The 20,614-nt window shown below is 38.0% G+C and overlaps 1 protein-coding gene across 6 annotated transcripts in view; it reads right to left on the minus strand.

Moving 5' to 3' along the window:
* Positions 1-20,614, minus strand: part of Nipped-A (Transcription-associated protein Nipped-A) — a 1,216,281-nt gene that overhangs the window by 788,524 nt on the left and 407,143 nt on the right. For all 6 annotated transcript variants that reach the window (XM_090382460.1, XM_090382459.1, XM_090382462.1 and 3 more), the window contains one exon: positions 854-1,005. In XM_090382460.1, the coding sequence (XP_090238586.1) occupies positions 854-1,005 (152 nt within the window). The remainder of the gene's footprint in view (positions 1-853; positions 1,006-20,614) is intronic.

Raw genomic sequence — 20,614 nt, forward strand, 5'->3', positions numbered from 1 at the left:
GGAACAGACTGCCATCCCTTGTGGTGGAGGTTGATAGCCTAAATAAGTTTAAGGCTCAGCTGGACAGGTATTTTGAACGAACAGAGGGGTGAAGTGGAAGTGGGTTTTTTTTTTTTTTGGCTGATGCTGCATAAGCTTGCTTTCTTGCATCAAATGCCTCTACTAATGCTAATGCTAACATAATACTACTCTGACTAAAACCACACATTACACTTTTCTGGCTTTTACAGAGATTCTGTACTTCTTCACAGAGTACTATGGCACAGATGTGGAAACCACTGGTGGCACCTTTCACAAAACACTATGCCACTATGTCACCCTACTAAGATGATGTACCATGAGGTGAGAAATGGACACAAATTGATGTGGTGGGGGTATCTCCTTTTCCTAGTAAGATAGCATCAGACCTTTAAATAACCCATGAAATTAATACAATTAAGTTCCATGCTCTTCCATAAATACATTCCACGATATTTGATAAATACAGTCCATTAATTTATTCTAGCTGACACATTATCATTATCTGGAATTCTATGTTGAAACTATAATAATATAAAGAATCTATTTCTAGAGGGCTGAAACTGCACTAGGTAAGGCAGAAAATCTAGGGGATGTTACATTAATGATCCATAGGCACCTTCCTTCCTTCATTCCTTCCTAACATGGGAAAAATAACACTTTCTAAAAAAATAGGGGTGCTATTTAAAATATTTAATTATTAGCACTTTTATTAATAATAATAAAATATGAACTTTAACTTTAGGTTTTTAAGTTCAAAATTTTTCTTCTTTAAACAAACTGAATGTGGAATACTTAAAATGCTAATTCACTATTTTGTTAAAATCTGAAATACCTTGGATGGTAAAAAAGTTGCTGCATACTGTGTCTCTCGTCATCTTGTTCAATATTTGCCACCAAAAATCCTTTAATTGCTTCCCAACATTGCTTTCTGTAGAATGGATCTGTGCTGCTTGATTTTAATGCATCAAATGCAGTCTCTATAATCTATGGAATGAATGCACATAAAACATACATGAACAAACCTGCATATAAATTCAACAAGTATAGACACAAAAAAGGAAAATACAGAGCTAGAATTAAAAAAAAAAAAAAGCCAATAAATATGTGTATCTGTGTAGAGGAAAAGTAGGGAAGAACCAAAGTGCTGCTACACTACAGCCAAAAGAGGTGTTTCATTTCAGCTAAAAAGTTAACAATATATGCTATTAAGATTCTCTTCTATTAACATCAGACAGAAAAGGAAAACATTCTTTCTGATCTTACTGGAAGGAGAACCGTCACTGGCTTGCATTGGCTCCCAACTTTTTTATGAACTGATGGTATTCTACAGTGAATCAAGAAATGTAGCTGAACTATAATTTTAGTAACTGTTTGTGAAAGATAGTGTACTTTGTAACCTTCCTTCCTAAGTTAAAGTAATTAAGTAAAGTTAACTGTGTTCATATGCTTTGTTTAAGATCATTCCCACATTTCATCAGGGGGGAAAAAAATACATAATTTAAAATAACAATGCGATGCAACTAGACTAATTTTTAAAAAATCATTTGGTGTTCTTATCATAGCATGTGATATCTTATTTAAATTAAACAGAAATACATCAAGTAAATTAGCATGAAAAGCATAACTACATTCAAAAACCTAACCTAATAACATACATTCTGTATGGAAAGTTCTGAAAGCATGGTAAACTATATTATATGTTCCTGTTGTTGTTTCTTTTCTTTCTTTTTTTTTTTTATGGAAACCCCAAACACAAAAGGTATCAAAAACTATAGTACTTAGTACCGTGCATGGGTTGAAAGAGAAGTATGGAGGGAATGCCGGAAACTTTGCTCTAGAGACTAAACATGGGTTTCACCACTTCAAGCCTCCAATAAGCAAAGTGGTGGTATTGCACCGGTCGATGAGAGTCATCTAGCAACTAAGGCCATATTGATCCGGGGATATGCGGTGGTCATTCCCTAACCTTTCCACATAATCCGTATTTGGTGGTCACAGGCTCGAACCCTGGTCTAATCAAGAAGTGTGTGCTATGCACTGCTGCTCCTGCCCACCTGGATACGGAGGCGCCACTATATTATATGAAGAATGTAGTAGTTCAGGCTAAACCTTTTCTCATAGCACTAAATTTCTGACAACTTCATTTTTTTCCTTTTACTATCTCCAACAAAAAACAAAAATCATTTTGCAGATCACCAAATTTGGCTCAATGTGCAGTGCCACATTTGCATACCTAACTATAATAATTCTTTCTCTATGTATTTATAAAGTAATTCAGCTTAACTTCTATAACATTGAAGGTGCTTTGCACGATGAATTGACTACATAGTTTTTCAACCCTTCAACTACCCAGGTTTGGAATATTTAGAAAAATAATTTAAGTAGTAAACAATGCCACAATACTGACTTTGTGGACTTAGCATTAGTAGTGGTAAGTGATAGAAAAAAAGCAAGCTCATACATCATCAAAAAAAAAAAAACCTACTTTCCATATCACCTGTCTGTCCACTCTAGCAGTTTGTCTAGTTCTTCCACCCTCTGGCTGAAGACATATTTTCATACATCTGAGCACTGAGCTTACTTAATCCATTAAGAACCTTTAAAAATCTCAATTAGATCTACTCATAGGTGCCTAAGTCTCCAGACACTGCAATGTGCAGTATTGAAGCCTTTCCTGGTAAGAGCACCCCCTTTTTCCCCCTCACCAATCTTGTTGCCCCAAGATTGTTCTCTGCATCTGCTCTAACAGATACATGTCGTTTGGCAAATGATACTTCCAGACATGTATGCAGTACTCAAGATGTGGTACAGTAATGACTTTAAAACTGCACTGACTTTTTAAAATGAAACAAAATGTGCTACTATACACAAAGGTGCTGACAGTGCAACAGTTGATAAGTGTTGAAAGTGTAAATAGTCTTGAGGGCCAACAAGCAGTGAGTAATACTGCACTAAGCAATTTACCAGAACCAATATATGACACAATCTAGGAACTGATATCAGATATGAAATTTGCTCTGATATAATAAAAAAAAAAAAGTATACCCCATGATAACATTAAATATAATAATCTAGTAAAGTGAATTATCAGGGACCTGATATAAGTTCTGTTTTCTGTCTTTTAGCAGAAGTGAAATTATCTAGGTCCCTCATCATGTACAGATGCATCAGAAGAAAACAGATGAGAACCAGAGAGCCTACTACAAGAAATTACTTTATCAGAATTCATGGAGCTTTTGGTTTGGTTCAGTGTCCTGGCTCCCGACAGAACCCAAATGGGATGCCCATTACCAGGCAAGCAATAAATGCATTCAGCAGAGGGACACTATACCCACTCCGCCGCCACCCTGAATCCTGTCCCTCAAACCATGATGGTATGGGCATGGCATGGACATGGTTGGCCCTTGCAAGCGGACCCACTACTGACTGATCCAAGACTACCTACCTTGTCAAAACAGGGCCATCCAGGACCACCCACCTTGTCAAAACAGGGACCGAAGTATGTTGAAGCTGGGTCTCTCAACCACCAGTATCCCCTTTTCGAACTTCGATGGATAACAGTGCACTGCAAACATGCCGGATTCCTATGTTGTTAGCCTGGAACCAGATCTGTGGGAATTGGATCCCAGGGACACTAATCTGGAGGACCAGAATCATCACTGGGAGGTCCCTCATCATGTACAGATGCACCAGAAGAAAACAGATGAGAACCAGAGAGCCTTCTACAGGATAATCAGACAAGAGGAGAAAGAAGGCAATGGAAACCCCTCCCCAACCGGAAGACACTCAAGGAGTTCTGGGACAACCTGTGGAGCAGTGAAGTTAGCTATAATAGCCATGCCTCCCCTCAAAGAAAACCAAGGACATACAAGAGATGACAGAATGGAAGATTTGGGAAGAAGTACAATAGTCAATCAGTAAGTCCCACAATTGACGAATCCCAAGGATAGGTAACATCCACAACTGTTGGTGCAAGAAGTTCAGCTGTACACACGCACGCTCGCACACCAGCACAGTTCACCCAGATGACAAGGTACTCCGACACAATCCAGGAGTACAGACTGACATGTCTCTCAACAATATACAAGATCATCATCATCACAACCTGTACACGGTCTACGTCGACTATCAAAAGGTTGTCAATTCAGTGTCCCATAGCTGGCAAATAGAGATACTAAGATCTACAAAGTCAACTCAACACTGACACACCCTAGAAGCAACCATGGCAAAATGAATGATCACCATCAAGGTCAAGAACATCATGACCAGTTCGATACTTTAGGGGGGGGGGGGAGGGAAGAACCAGTATACTCTATCTCTCTCTCTCTCTCTCTCTCACCTGATGTACATGGATAACATCAAACGCTATGCTACAACCAAGAATCAACACCAACAGCTACCCTGTACAGTCAGTCCTCGTATAACACGTGTATACACTACACGAATTTGATCACACACGATTTATAAATAGGGGAACGATATCTTATATAACACAAACCGAATTCGCTTATGCACAATTCGCCTTTGTGTTTACAAGAAATGACAGTCGAACGCGGAATCACCCCAACTGAACGCAACACGATAGGAATGAAGAGAAGATTCTGAAAATGTATTTATGTGTTTTATATCAGTGAAAGGGGAAACACATTTCACCATAATAACGTAAACTCTAACACAATTCCAGCTATCGGTATAATAGCAAATGCAATTAGATCGAGTTTACTACAAGTTTATAACAGATTCCACTAGCAGAAACGCAACTGGAAATTGTTTTTATTGTTTTATGGCAGTAACCCCCAGAAATGTGCTTTAGTAAAATGTGAGGTGTTAATAGTGTGTCTCTGCCTTTACAGTGTTGTTATTCAGTTGCTACACACGCGCAGCTTTGTTTATGTGTATTAAGCGTGCCTCCTCATTTTGTAATTGTACTCAATTCCCTAAAAACGAGTAAAATACTTAAAAGGTGTGAAAAGGAAGCGTCCTGGTGAAGATACTGCAGATTCTGAGAGAAAAAGAAAAGCAATATCGATAAACAGAGGCGAACTGGGTCAAAAATTCTTACCGGGGATATTTTATAGTGGCCTCATACTACGGTTTATGGCCTATATCACACCGGCCTCCGGTAAGGCTTATGGCCAGTCCGCCTCTGTCGATAGAGAAAAAATATGAAATTGTGAAACGTTTTGAGCGAAATGAAAGACCATGTGATATTGCACGTGCTACAGACCTAAATGAGGCAACGCCGAGAATTACAAAGAATGCAGAGAAAATAAAACCAACATTCAGAGCAGGAACAACTCAAAGTGTAATTAAAATCCATTAGATTAAGACAAAGAATTGGAAGAGATGGAACCGCTGTCATCTGTTTGGATATAAAATCAAACAAAACAATTTTGCTTACGATAGAAGCAAAAGCATTAGCAATATTTTATTATGTAATAAAATACGTAAGTATTTTATTCGTAAAAAATATGTATTTTTTATTATTTATTATAATAAAATACAATAATAATAAATATTATAAAAAATTATAATATTTTTTATTACGTATTTTAATCGTTATAAAATACGGAAGTATTTTATTACGATTATTTATTGTGTTTGGTAATGTTTTGATTACAAATGTGTGTTCAATCTTGGGTGGTCGGCCCCTAACATTTTTTTCCCATAGGGCCTGTTGTTTATATTGCACGATTTTGCATTGCACGAGGGTTTCTAGGAAAACAACTATCGTGCTATACGAGGACTGAGGACTGACTGTATGTAAGAAGAGTTCAGCAGTGACCTCAGAATGAAATTTGGCCTAGACAAATGCAAGAGCCACAGACATCCAGTAGGTCAAAACTACCAGTGAAGACGGGTGAAGAGATTGAAGCAATGACTTCAGTAGTGATTCTTCATGCATTAAGAATCTGCAGATAAAGGAACCACTAGGTGGCAGTGATCACAGTGTGCTGAAGTGGGATTTACGCAACGAGGTAACTACCATCAGGGGTAAAGGGAAGGGTTATTGCTTTCGTAAAGGCGACTACGATGGTCTGATACAGTATTTAAATTCTATACAGTGGGACCAACTGATGATGTTATCAACAACAAATTCAAAATGGAAAGCATTCAAAGAACTTATCTTGGAAGCTACTAGGCTTTATAATACCAACTAAGAAATACTGTTCAAGATTTAGGGTTAAATGGATGTCAGATGAACTAATGAGACATATGGCAGAGAAGAAAAATGCATGGGATACATATAAATTAATGGGTGACATGGAAGCCTATGATAGATATAAGCTAGTCTGTAACAAAGTCACAAAGGAGATTAGGCAGGCAAAGGCAGATTATGAGAAATTCTTGGCAAAGGATGCAAAGAAAAACAGCAAAGAGTTCTTTACCAATGTAAACTCTAGAAGGAACGGGATAAATCAAATTGGTCCACTGGATATTGATGGTTCAACTGTTGATGATCCTGCTCAGGTGGCTAACAAACTAAACGAGTAATTTGCATCTACATTCATACATGAGGAGTTATTCAGGAAAAGGAATGCCAGAGGTGAAGTAAACTCTGGCAGTGAGATAGATGATTTTGTAATAACTGAGAGGAAAGTGGAGGAGAAATTGTTGAGGATAAACATAAAAAAGGCACCCGGGGTGGATGGGATATATCCAGTGATATTAAAGGAGGCAACAAAGGAGATAAGCAAACCCTTAGCCATAATTATGAGAGCTTCTTTGGACTCAAGGGAGGTACCCATAGACTGTAGATGTGCAAATGTGACCCCAATCCACAAAGGAGGATCAAAGGGAGACACAGGTAATTACAGACTTGTTAGTTTAACTTCTATGCCAGGAAAATTAATGGAGGCTTGTGTTAAAGAAGCACTGCAGGATCATCTAGACAAGACTTCAGTTATACCTCAGACACAGCATGGTTTTGTTAAAGGAAAGTCTTGCCTGACCAATTTGATTGGATACTATGATGCAGTCACAAAAGAACTGTGATGCAAGGAATAACTCTGATATTATATATTTGGATCTTAGAAAGGCATTTGATACTGTTGCACATGGAAGACTACTGCACAAATTGGAGCAGTGTGGCACTGGAGGCAAATTGGTGCTATGGATAAAAGGATGGTTGAGGGGGAGAAGACAGAGAGTGGTAATCAATGGACACTGCTCATCGTGGACTAATGTTATTAGCGGAGTCCCTCAGGGTTCAGTGTTGGGTCCATTGTTGTTTCCTGTATTTATAAATGATATTGATGATGGTATATCAAGCTTAATGTCCAAGTTTGCAGATGATACAAAGGTTGGCAGGGTTGTTAAGGACACTACTGACGCTATGCTGCTGCAACAGGATCTGGCAAGGTTGAGCAGATGGGCTGAGAGGTGGCAAATGAAGTTTAACAGTGACAAATGTAAAGTACTACATATGGGAAACATTGACCCCAGAGTAACGTATCAACTCTGTGGTACTACCACTGACAGTGGTAGAGAATGAAAAGGACCTGGGGGTAATTGTGCAGGCAGATATGAAGTTTTCTGAGCAGTGCAGACAGGCTGCAAGAGTATCTCATGGTGTCTTGTCAATGATATACAGGAATTTTTCTAGCAGGGATAAGGAGGTGATTTTCCCTTGTATAAGGCAATGGTTAGGCCACACCTTGAGTACTGTATACAGGTCTGGAGGCCTCATTTCAAGAAGGATGTAGAGCTGCTGGAACGAGTACAGAGAAGGGCAACAAGATTAGTGAATGGAACAAAGGCTTGCTCTTACGAAGAAAGGCTTAAATTTTTATACACCTCTTTCCAGCTGAGCTTGAAATACATTTAAGGCTCAGCTGGACAGGTATTTCGAAAGAACGGAGGGATGAAATGGGAGTGTGTTTTTTTCTTTTTTTTTTTTTTTTTTTTGCAGATGCTGCATAAGCTTGCTTTCTTGCATCATATGCTTCTACTAATGCTAATGACAGAGGGAGAGACCTACAAATATTTGGGAATGATAAAGGCTCATCAGTTAAAACACAAAGAGATCAAGGCTCACCTAACTGATAAATACCATCAGAGACTGATAAGCCTGCTAAAATCAAAGCTGATTGGCAGGAACATGGTCACAGCTATAAACACTTTCACACTCCCAGTGCTAACATACTCCTTTGGGATTGGACCAACATGGAGCTGAAGGAGATTACGACATTTCCCAGGATAATGATGACCAAGAGCTGCCAATGCCACCCGAAGTGAGTCAACGAGAAATTGACTATATCCCAGAAAAGAGGGAGGGACGGAGGGGTTTGACTGACCTCAATGAACAACAGGTGGTGGCAATTAAGAACCTATGAGATTACTTCCAGGAAAACAGAGCAGTAATCTACCAAGCCATAAGAGAGATAGACAAATGGCACCTAACAAGCAACCTTAACAAAGAGACTCCACTGACACAGACGGAAGAAACAAAGACATCTTTCTGTCTCTTGGTGAAGAAGGCACTCCATAGCAGACATTAAAATGACCTCCATCAAGACTAGAAACTATAGGAAATAGATGACACGTTGACAATGCCACCTAGCTCCATAAACAATCTAGAACATAACTGTGAGATGCAAGGTGACCACCAAGACTGAGTACAATCTCAGACATAACCAGATTGCCAGGATAATACATCAGAATCTAGCACTAGTTGAACCAATAAAGTGTACCATATTGCAAGTACAAAACTCAGGCCATACTAGAGACCTCTACTCACAAACTATACTGGGACTGTGCCATAATAATGGATGACCAATTTTTCATTTTCTACCACCTTAAGTGTAGTACCACACAGTTGGTATGTTTCTCTGGGGTTAATTCTACTCATATGCAGTGCTTTGCATTTGTCAAGGTTAAACTTCAGCACATCTGCCCAAATTATCTAGATCCTGTTGCAGTAGCACACTGCCATTACCGTCATTAACAACCCTGCCAACCTTTGTATCATCTATATCTTCAAACAGGCCTATGGGGCTGGGAATTCCATACTGCAAAAATTAAAGACAAACATCAGCCAAGGAATAAAAAATTTTTACTATAAAAATAATGTGATACACTATCGGAAATATTACAATAAATTACGATAAAACGTTAAAAATATACCGAAGCAATAAAATTATCTAAAATAAACTGGATTAAAAGCGATAAAACCTGAAGCTTTCGGAAACTTCTGTTTCCTTCTTCAACAGTACTGTTGAAGAAGGAGACAGCAGCCTCCGAAAGCTTCAGGTTTTATCGCTTTTAATCCAGTTTATTTTAGATAATTTTATTGCTTCGGTATATTTTTAATTATATTTTTAACGTTTTATCATAATTTATTGTAATATTTCCGATAATGTATCACATTATTTTTATTTTTATAGTAAAAATTTTTTATTCCTTGGCTGGTGTTTGTCTTTAATTATTGCAGTACTTTGTATCATCTGCAAACTTCGACACTAAGCCTGATATACCTTCATCAATATCATTGATAAATATACAAAACAACGGTGGACCCAACACTGAACCCTGTGGGACTCCACTAATAACATTTGTACACGAAGAGCAGCACTCATTAATTACCACCCTCTGTCTTCTTCCACTCAACCATCCTTTTATCCATTGTAGCAACTTACCCTTAGTTACCCTGAGTGAGTGAGTGAGTGAGAGAGAGAGAGAGAGAGAGAGAGAGAGAGAGAGAGAGATTTTAAACCGGAGATGATCAAAAAGAGGAGAGAAACCAAATTACTAAGTCTCTGTTAGGGAACATCAGATTGCACATATGCACAAGTAACACCTTTGAAGCGAAAGGAATCATGCAGGGAATAATTCGGACAACTGAGATGAGCACTGGTTGAATCAACCAATAACTGAAATTCTGTCATGGGTTTGGTAGGCTGTAAGTGGAAATGGACATCATTGATATTAGAAATGAGCCCACGTATATTTGTGAAATTTGGGAGGTTTAGATCTTTTCATAGATAAGTTATTATTATTAGCCATACGGTGGAAGGAAGCCTGAAGCTTATGCTGCACCAGCCAAAAAAATTTCCCAAGTTACCCTGAGAGAGAGAGAGAGAGAGAAAATCAGAAGTAGAAAGGAATCACCATGAAAGAGAAGAATGACGATATCCAGCTCAGGAGCTTGGGTGTGCCAAGCCCATACTCACTAGATGTTTGTTAATTCATGGTGTATTCAATAGTATGAAAAGGTGGGGGGGAGGGATAAAGGAGGATTTAAAAAAGGTGGAGGCAATACTCGAGGTCACAAAACTTGGGCTTAAAACAGAAAAGCCAAAAGGGGAAAAAACCTCACTTCTTAATTTTTGATGTACCAGAGGCAACATTAGAAAAAGACAATGATGGATATATATACTATAAAAACTTCAGTAGCATAATAACAATAGATGAATTTGCTGCTAAATTCCTTCTAAAAAGAGGAACCAAAATCAAAAGAAATGGATTATTTAACATAATAGCAGAAGTTACACCTAAAATATTATTATTATTAGCCATATGGTACAAGGAAGCCTGAGGCTTATGCTGCACCAGCCAAAAAAATTCCCAGAGTTACCCCCAATGAGAGAGAGAGAGAGACAAATATAAAGTAATCACCAAGGAACAGAAGAATGATGATATCCAGCTCAGGACCCTGGGTTTGCCAAGCCCATACCCTGGGTTTGCCGAGCCCCCGGGGAAGGCACTCAAGAACAACATATATAGGGTAAAACGCATCATTTTAATTGTATCTCATATTGTGGTTGCCTTCACAACGAGATAGCTAGTATTGCACTACTTTAAATAAATAATGATTCTCTAGTAGAGAAGACTGCTGTTATATATTTTCAGTGATACCACCACCAGGACAATCGTTTTGAAGCTATTTGGCTTCATCATCATCAGTGACTGGGCAGGTACCCTGGTAATGCAACATGCCAAGACATTTGCGAAGTTATTTCCACAATATGAGAGATGCCAAATGGTGTATAAATAGTAATGTATTAGAAGATGAAATGCACAAGGCATAATTTCTTATGGGTTTAGGTAATTAACTATATAATATTGGAGTAAATACACCATAGTTTACCGCTAAATTTGAACTACATATGTAGTGTAAAACACATTGTTTCAATTGTATCTCATATTGTGGTTGCCTTCACAATGAGATAGCTGGTATTTATGTGTAGTAGGGTAATACCACCTATCTCGTTGTGAAGGCAACCACAATATGAGATAAAATTAAAACGATGCCTTTTACACTACATAGGTAGCTCAAATTTATGGGTAAACTATGGTGTATCTACGCATTAGCATTACATAGCTAATTACCTAAACCCATAAGAAATTATGCCTTGTGCATTTCATCTTCTAATACATAAGTACGGTCATATGTATAATTATAGAAACAGTAATACGCTTCACTGTTTCTATTAGATAGCGTAGTATTGACATTTAATTAATTTAATTTATTGATCTTATTAATTTAAAATATCATGCCCCAAACTAGAGCAGCAAAGCAATGGGCACAAAGTGGCAGGAGTGCTGTGACTCGGAGGAGAACTGAGGGGGGCGATTCTCCAACGCATCACAGCCTAAAAAAATGTGCAGCTTGTGAAATGTTTGCCGAACTATCTGGAACGGAACATGATATTGCCATGGGGGAAGTCTTTGTGTGTGTGCGCGCGCGCGATGTAAGGAGTGTAGGGAAATCAGGCGACAACTCAGCGTTGTTATGGGCCTATATGAGAGTTTGAAGGACAGGGTGGATGCCCTCGAAAGATCTAAATTGAGGGGCCCATCAGGCTCTCAGCTGCCCACATCAATGACAGAGCTTGCACTTGGTCATCATGCAACACAGCGGCAACCCCCAAGGCAGAATGCGCTGGTCCCACAGGAACTAGTAGTTGTTGGTGACTCTTTTGTCAGGGAAACGGGAAACATCCTTTGTAAAAAGGATAGGTGACGTTGTAGAGCAGATATCATCTTTTAGGGACACAAAAGGTGATATAGTTGTACACGTTGGCACTAATGATATTAAGAGTAGGAGACCGGCAGAATTACTTAACAAGTACAGGTCACTGATGAAAAAAAGCCGTGAATTAGGGTTGAATTTGAAAGTGTCTGCAATTCTGCCCAGACATGATAGGAGGGAGTATATGATGAGAGCCTTGTCGATCAATTCAGCCCTGGAAAGATTGTGCAAGGCTCAAGGGATAGAATTTTTTTCAGCCTGGACTGTACTTGTTAACAGGAGAGACTGCTTCTACAGGGATGGGATACACTTAAATAGAAAGAATATTTGCTGATGCTATCGAGGCAGTGTTAGGTGGGTCGGAAAACTGATAGCTTGGGGGGATACAAGGACTAATAGTTTAACAGTAGCCGCAGGCAGAGGTGAAAGTGATTCTTGCACAACTTCTATTAAAATAAGTAGCGACCTGGAGCGAGGGGTGTTGGGGGTTTCGGGGACGGATGGCAGTCATCATGAAACAGGTGGGTATATGGGATGTGTTAGAGTAACTAAAAATAAGAATAGGTGCATGTATACTTGCATGTATACCAATGCTAGAAGTATAGTAAATAAATTTGATGAATTTGAAGTGTTGGTCAAGACATCAAAGGTGGATATTGTTGGGATATCAGAGACGTGGTGTCACACAGATATAAGGAATGCCGAACTGGAATTTGGGGAGTACGATGTGTACAGAAAGGATAGACAGGATAGGAAGGGAGGTGGTGTTATCTGTTAATTAAGAAAAACATAAAATCAAAAGAAGTGCATCCCGATGATATAGATGAACTGTGCACTGTTGAGTCAGTTTGTGTGACATAAGCATTGGGAGATCAAAATTGAGAGTAGGAGTGTGCTATAGGCCTAATGACTCTGATGAGTATAATAAGAAACTGTACGGGGAATCATTGTTGAAATAGACTTCTCTCTGTTGTTGTGGAAATGTGTGGTTTAAATAAATTCAAGGAAGAACTAGACAAATTCTTGGTGTGTGTGTAATGCTATGTAAGCTTGCTTTCTTGCATCATTTGCCACTACTACCACTAAACTGTTAAATGGAGGACAGATGTAAAAAAAAAAAAAAATTTTTTTTTTTTTTTTTTTTTTGCTGATGCTTATAAGCTTGCTTTCTTAACAAGTCAGAAAAAAGTGATTGGGAAGGTTATCGTTCTAGCTCCCTCCTATCAAGCTATTTCAAAATTGAAATTCAATGCTAACTCTTTGTACCTTTTCAATATCATCTCATAACTGCTAAGAGAAGCCTTATATTGCCTAGCCTTAACATCACCAGCACCATCATATACAATATCATATCTGGTGTTCTTCCCAGATGACTGTTGTTGTATTTGGGTTGGTTGGTTATTTGGTTTTTAGGAGCTTAGCAACTAAGGCCATATTGCTCCGGGAATATGTGGTGGTCATTTCCTGATCTTTCCGCATCCTCCATATTTGGTGGTGACGGGCTCGAACCCCGGTCTAATCAAGAAGCGTGTGCTACACACTGCTACTTCTTCCCACCTGGCTACGGAGGCGCCGTTGTATTTGGGGATTTTGGCACAAGGGACTTTTGGGTCATACTGTTCCTGTTCATGATTTACTTATGACTAATTCTAGATGTTATTATGATCAGGTGTTTTATCACAATGCAGTAGAACTTCGATTATCCGCCAGGGTACGGGACCGAGACCATGGCACATAATCAAATAGACAGATAATACAATATGTACATTATAGATATTATACATAAAATAGACCGATCTAACTTGTTTATTTCATTACACAATACATAACCCAATGAAATCTAATTAATTAAACTTTAATTAATAAATATTTTTTACCAGGTCATCAAAAAATCATAGTACAGATATTTACATACATACCTATTTTTAATATTTTGACTTACATTGGTCTAGTAATTTCATAAAATATTTAAAAGAAAACAATATTACATACGTACAACTTTGTTCTAATGTCATTAAAAAAATTTAAAAGAAAACAATATTACTTAATTAAATTTCTTTTCTAAAAAAGTCAGTTAATTTCTTTTGTTTCATTACCATTCGGGCCTTTTGGGAGGCAAAGTTACGAATTTTACACAAAAGTAGCACTTGCATTGCATTTGCTTCTTCTTGTACCACTCAATGCACTTTGACAACATAGTTTTAGCTTCACAGTGGTTAATTATGTTTTGTTGCTGCCAACATCCATTTTGCGCATCCAACATCCATTTTGTCTATATCCAGCCAATCATTTACCTCCTCCATTGAAATATTTTTAAAACCAGGAACATTCAAACATAACTGCAAAATTTTAGTTTCTTTTGGAATGGTTTCTGTATCAGTTGAATATATTTCTGGCCACAATTTATTCCAGCTTCTTTGTATTGTTTGAACAGGAACATCATTTCAGGCATCAGAGACACTGAAAATTGCATCTTTTATAGTGTAGCTTTTCCAAAACACTATTACATCTAATTTATTTTCTGCCGAAACCAGTTTTTGAATGAACATTTTGCAATAATGACATTTCATACTCTCAATCACAGCTTGGTCCATCTGTTCAATGAGAGATGTCGTGTTTACTGGCAGAAAGTGGCATGATATTTTGCCATCATCGCTTTCTAAATCACATATGAGTATGGAATGAGCAGGCACATTGTCCATCAGTAACATTGCATATTGAGGAGAAATTTTTGATGCCAAATGTGATCTTATACATGGTACAAATTTTTTTTTTAAACTTCTTCTTCAACAGGAACGTTTCTATTTATAATAGGTTTCTTCAGCCTACAAGTTATTTTTTGGTAGGAATTTTTTCCCCTCATAAAGTGCTGTTCAAGGTGTCTTGGTCAGTTAAACCTCGGGCTTTCATGCACTCCCAAACTCCATTCATCCATGTCCTCCTAGATCTTCCTCTTCTCCTTCTTCCAGCAGGTATCCATTCCAGGATAGCCTTTGGATATCTGGCTTCTTGCATCCGTTTTACATGACCATACCATGTTAAACACTTTACTTTGATATTGTCAATAATATTCTTAATTTTATGAAACCAATCATGAAATATATCTTGTCTCATGCACACGATGTTTAATGAGAAATGTTTAACTAGCAAAGCATTTAAATTCATATTTTTAAATGATCTAGGCCTTTTTAGTTATCCTGTAACAAGCAAAGGCAATTTATGATTACTGCTGCTGGCATTAGCACATACCATTATAGTGATGCAATCTTTTATCCCGGTGCTATATGTTCAGTCATTGAGGCCAGTCTCTTTTGAAGTATTTGTTTTATTAGACTGTCCTTCCAATTAAGGATAGTCTTATCACAGTTGTATATTTGGTCTTAAAACATAAATTGCTGCGCTATCTTCACTAAACTTCTCACCCTGGATCGACAACTGTCGAATACATGATGAAACTTAAATTTGTCCAACCATCTGATGCCGGCCTTGAATGAAGGATTTCTGCCTAGATTTTTATTGATTTCAATACCATTTTTTGATTATTATAGGTCCCAACAATGGATTCCTTGGCTATATTTTTGAACAAACCATTGAAACATTTCAGAATATAATTGTTCCTTTTTAGCAAGCATCAATGTTTAACAACTTTTAACATTACTGTCAGTGGATGAATTTGTGGCCTTGGATCAGGGCCGCATGGAAAGCCAGGCCTTTGCAGGTGACATGATTTTCCTTGTAAAAGGTAATATGCGAGTGGTTGTAGAGCAAAGATCAAATGCCTCCCTCTTTGCAGGTGACATGATTTTCCTTGTAAAAGGTAACATGCAAGTGGTTGTAGAGCGAAGATCAAATGCCTCCCTGTTGCAGCTGCAGCAATGGGCACAAATGTGCATGCTCAAAATACTGCCTGAAAAATCAAACAAATACTTCTAAAAGGCAATTTGGACATAAGAAGACATCCACACATCAAAATTAACACTATAAAAATGGTAAGAGAACTAAAATATTTTGGAGTGGTCTTTGATTCAAAATTAACTTTTAATCCCCATTTGACCTACTTGGCAAAGAAAGTGAGAAATTATGCAGGTATGATTTCCAGGATCAGTTGATCAGACTGGGGGGCTCAAAAGAAAGACCCTGGCAATCATATACCATGCAATGTTCGTCCCTGCTATCACCTATGGAGCTGGTGCGTAGTTCACCTGCTCGGCCACAGTAAGAAACAGGAATAAATTAGAATCGATACAAAGGACAATACAAACAATACAAAGACAATGCAATCGATACAAACTTATCACTATTACCAGAGCATGTCGCACAGTGAGCACACATGCACTGCAGTTGCTGGCCGGGGCTCTCCCACTTTACCTGGAAGTAGCCTAACGAGGCTTGTATTATAGACTTAAAAAACGGCATACCCACAGAATTTCTAGGGTTAGCCCTTGATACAGCCAACACCTTCAATGTTGAAAGAAAAAAATATATAGTCACAAAGCTCCATGAGCTAGGGCAAACAAAGTGGGAGCAGGAAACCAGAGGTCTCGTTACCAAAAGGTTTCTGCCACGGGTGGCAATAGTTAGCCCAAAACAACCTAACTGGTATGTCCTTGAACTTTTTACAACGTTTATTTTGACAGGTCACAGCTCCCTAAAGGCAAAACTAAGTTCCTTAGGGATGAGTGATGACCAAACTGCGCCTGTGGCAAGATTGAATACTGGGTACACATTCTATATGAATGTATAATTTATGACATCTCCCGAACAGAGCTAATAGTACCGATTGCCCCCCCTCCAGCAATTAAACAATAATCAATAGTTAAAATGGCCTACGTCACCAACGGCGCCCAGATGACGACTTAAAAACTGTCTGGACAGCAGTATTCTGCTTCCTGACATGACAAAACTGGATTCACCGGTTAGGAACCTGGGGGCCCCACACCAAATAAGTAACTATGTTGGGGAGGGAGATGTACAGGCAGCCAGGGAAGCAGAATAGCTGAAAAATATCAGTAAGCTAGTAGCAAAGGGTTGCAATTTATAATGAAAGAAGAATGAATAAATGAGAATGAATAGGCTGGGCACTGAATGAAAGAGTGAATTAGGAATTATGGTAAAAGGGAATAAATGTCAGTTTTGCTAACAGAAAGAGTGACCAAGCATGAGGGAAAGAGAGAGTGAATGAGTGTTATGTTGAATGGGAATGACTGGAAGAGCATATGCAATTGGCTGAAAGAATACAAAGTGAATAATAACTTACATTATTTTATACATACTAACAACACAAACACTATTGCTTCATTTTCCTCTGGCCTGCAAAAAACTTGCAGCTAAGCCTGCACCACAACTGAAGAATAACAGTAAGTTGAGATGCCCAGAGAGTGTAGTGCAGAGAGCAAGAGTCGAACAAATGAAACGAAAGCCAAAAGAATGAATGAGAGTGCAAGTGTGTGAGAAAAAGAACACAAACCATAAATGTTACAGTTAAGTACACATTAACCCTAGTTTTAATCTTTTATATTGTTTCATATTTAGCTTAATTATTAAGCATTAGTAATTAAATTACATTACACATCATTGCATCCCCCCTGGGGTGTGAGAAAAAATATGAATGAATTGAGTAGGGAGAAAAATAAAAAGATATTAATAATTAAAAAAAAAAAAAAAAAATATATATATATATAAACTAACAAAAAAAGGATAAATTATAAGAAAAAAGTATAAAAGTAGAATGCAATTAGAATGAGAATGCAGATTATGAATGAAGTAAATGCGTGTCTCTCCCAACCTTTCTCCTGGGTTCCTTACTGCCAGGTAACATATCCCGTCAGAGCTGTGCCGAGGGTGAGGCGAACAAGGCTCTTGCCTCAGGTTAAAAGCTAAAAGGGGCACAAAAAGAAAGATTAAATAATTGCCATCATTTAAAGTAGGGCACAATTTTTCATTCTTGCCTCAGGTACTAAAATGGTCGACATAGCCCTGTATCCCACCCCAGTGCGGGATGGGCAGTTTGACCTTGCTACTGGATTCGACACTACATGGACCTGACCAACCATCACCAACAAAGATATACTGTGGCTTGCTACCGATACACCATTTGGCGATCTGAACTGGGTACTCTAAACCAGTTCCCTTTAAAACCCCATCCCCAGGCAGGGGAGGAGGGAAACAGGTCTCTGTCTCCTCCCTGCTTCTCTCATACTTCGCCTGGTGGGGCTTGTCCCCACTGACCTCTTTAGGGACACCTACTCTATCATTCCATCCTTCTGCTTGTTCCCCCCCTAGTCTCCCTCCCAACTCTAACTAAACTGACTGAGTATGCCCCTAACAATGCCGCCAAATTCTAACCAACGTCTAAATTCAACCACTTTCTTGTAAACTTTTTTTGGCCTTTCCAAATTCTAGGGTTCACCCCCCCTATATATATATATATATATATATATATAGGCCTTGCCACTGAAATCGTTGGAAATTAGGTGGCGGGGCCTGCCAGAGTACTAAAATAATCTACTGGGTGCCTGACCTGGCTCCTTGTAGCAAAGTGTGGGCAGTAGTGGGTGATGCATAAAGAATGAGGCTTTTTCAAGCTCCATTCTTTATGCATGACCCTGGCAACCATGGCTGCATAGCATCTTATTTTTTTCACAGAGATATTTCAGATGGTCCTGAAATGACAGGTTTTGGTCCAATATCATGCCTAGGTATTTCAGTTGGTTGTAGAATTTGATTGTTTCCTGCCCAATTTTTATTTGCGCAGGCCACCTAAGATCAAGGCGTCCCTTTAGTAGGATGGAGTTTGTTTTTGTGGGGAATATTTTGAGTTGATTTCGGTTTGCCCATTCTTGGAGAGTGGTCAGGGGCCCGATTTGCGAGGACCTCTAACGTGGCTCTTGAGTTTGCCTGTGTCGTCAGAATGAGATCATCCGCAAATTCCTGAGATTGTACTTCATGGAGATCGATGTTAAGAACGGTGTCCAAGACAATATTCCACAGTAGTGGGCAAGGACCGAATCTTGAGGGCCACCCCGATGGACATGCCTGGAGAGCGTGCCATAGCGGGCGGTGACTTTGATGGGTTTACTAAATGAAATTTATTAAAATGTGAAAGATGAGGTTAAAGTACAACCATATATAGTGAGTTGTATACAAATACTGAGTGACACATGGCACCAATATCATAATGCATTACGGGTAGTGGGGTTACGTGAAGGTTAACAGAGACTGACAGTATATAGGGTGACAGACAATCGAAGTTCTATTGTATTAAATTTTGCCCTTAGCAAGCATACACTTGTTCTTGTATGTCTGCCAGTGCAGTCATTTCAATTATCTTAACACCTCAAATATAATTAGTTAATTAATTAACCATTTAGTGGGATGCAAAAACGAATATGTGGTTGTATTTATTTCACCAATCATTTTTCTGGGAAAAAAAGGCAACAAATAGTTTAATATGGAAATCTTTAAAAATTCATTATTAATTCTGTCATTACACTGTACACATTCCACAACAGTTGTGCAGGCAAAATCTGGATAACACAGTTGATCAAAAAATGAAGGAAACTGTATGGAAATTTAGCACAGCAATGGTTTTTTTTGATGTTCATAGTGCCATGAAGAAATTTTGTACAGTTAAAATTTTTAAATTAAAAAATAATTAATGAAAGAGACTGAAGGCAGACAATACACTGGACAAATACTAAATTTTGCATTAATATACAGTAAACCCTTGATTTAATGGACTAATAGGGGAGAAGGGGTGTCCGTTAATGCCAAAAATCTGTTAAATCAAATGTAACCTGGAGGGGGGGGGCATTTTTTTATTGTATTTAATGTAATAAAAAGGCTTTAATACAATATACAGTACTGTACAATAAAAATTATAATAAAGATAATGTAATATTCTGTTGTAAATATAAAATGTTGCGATTTGGCCTTTTATTTACAGATATCAGAAACAGTTTTTGTTTTTTGCACCGTAAATTTCACAAACGTGCTACTGAGAAGCCTTGTTCTAATTTCTCAATTAGCTCTAATTTCTGTGCCACATTTAAGTTCACACACTTTCTTTTAACTCCTCTATCACTTGATGCCATTTTAAATTTTAAGGATTCCAAAATTATTTAATAAATAAAGTCACAATTCAGAAATCACAGAAACACTCTGTATACAACCTGACCGCACGATAGCTTGAGGCAGACTGAGACTGAAACAAAGCGAGTCGGACCTGCAGTTTAGTGTCTTGAGTCTCTTTCAGCTTGCAAGGCACTGCCTGCCCTTATCTGTTATCTGGGAAAACAGCTATTTGAACACGTTTTCAGAAAGAATAAAAAATAATTTGCTGACTACAATTTCCTGAATTTGATTATAAAAATAAAAGTAGGTAATTATCAAAACAATAATGGAAATAGGTAATTATTAATTTTTAATTAATAATAACACTGAAGTTTTGTATAACCTAAAAAAAAATAATATGGTTGAGATTAATTATGTACATTACTGTATTATTATTTGTCCAGTCCGTTAAATCCGAAATCTGTTATATCGGGGTCCGTTAAATTGAGGGTTTATTGTAATTCTATTTAAAGATGCACTAATTAATCGGTACATAAGTAATCGGTT

Source organism: Mastigoproctus giganteus, chromosome 10 (genome assembly GCF_048544385.1).
Source record: "Mastigoproctus giganteus isolate SK-2022 chromosome 10, ASM4854438v1, whole genome shotgun sequence".
Lineage (NCBI taxonomy): Eukaryota > Metazoa > Arthropoda > Arachnida > Uropygi > Thelyphonidae > Mastigoproctus > Mastigoproctus giganteus.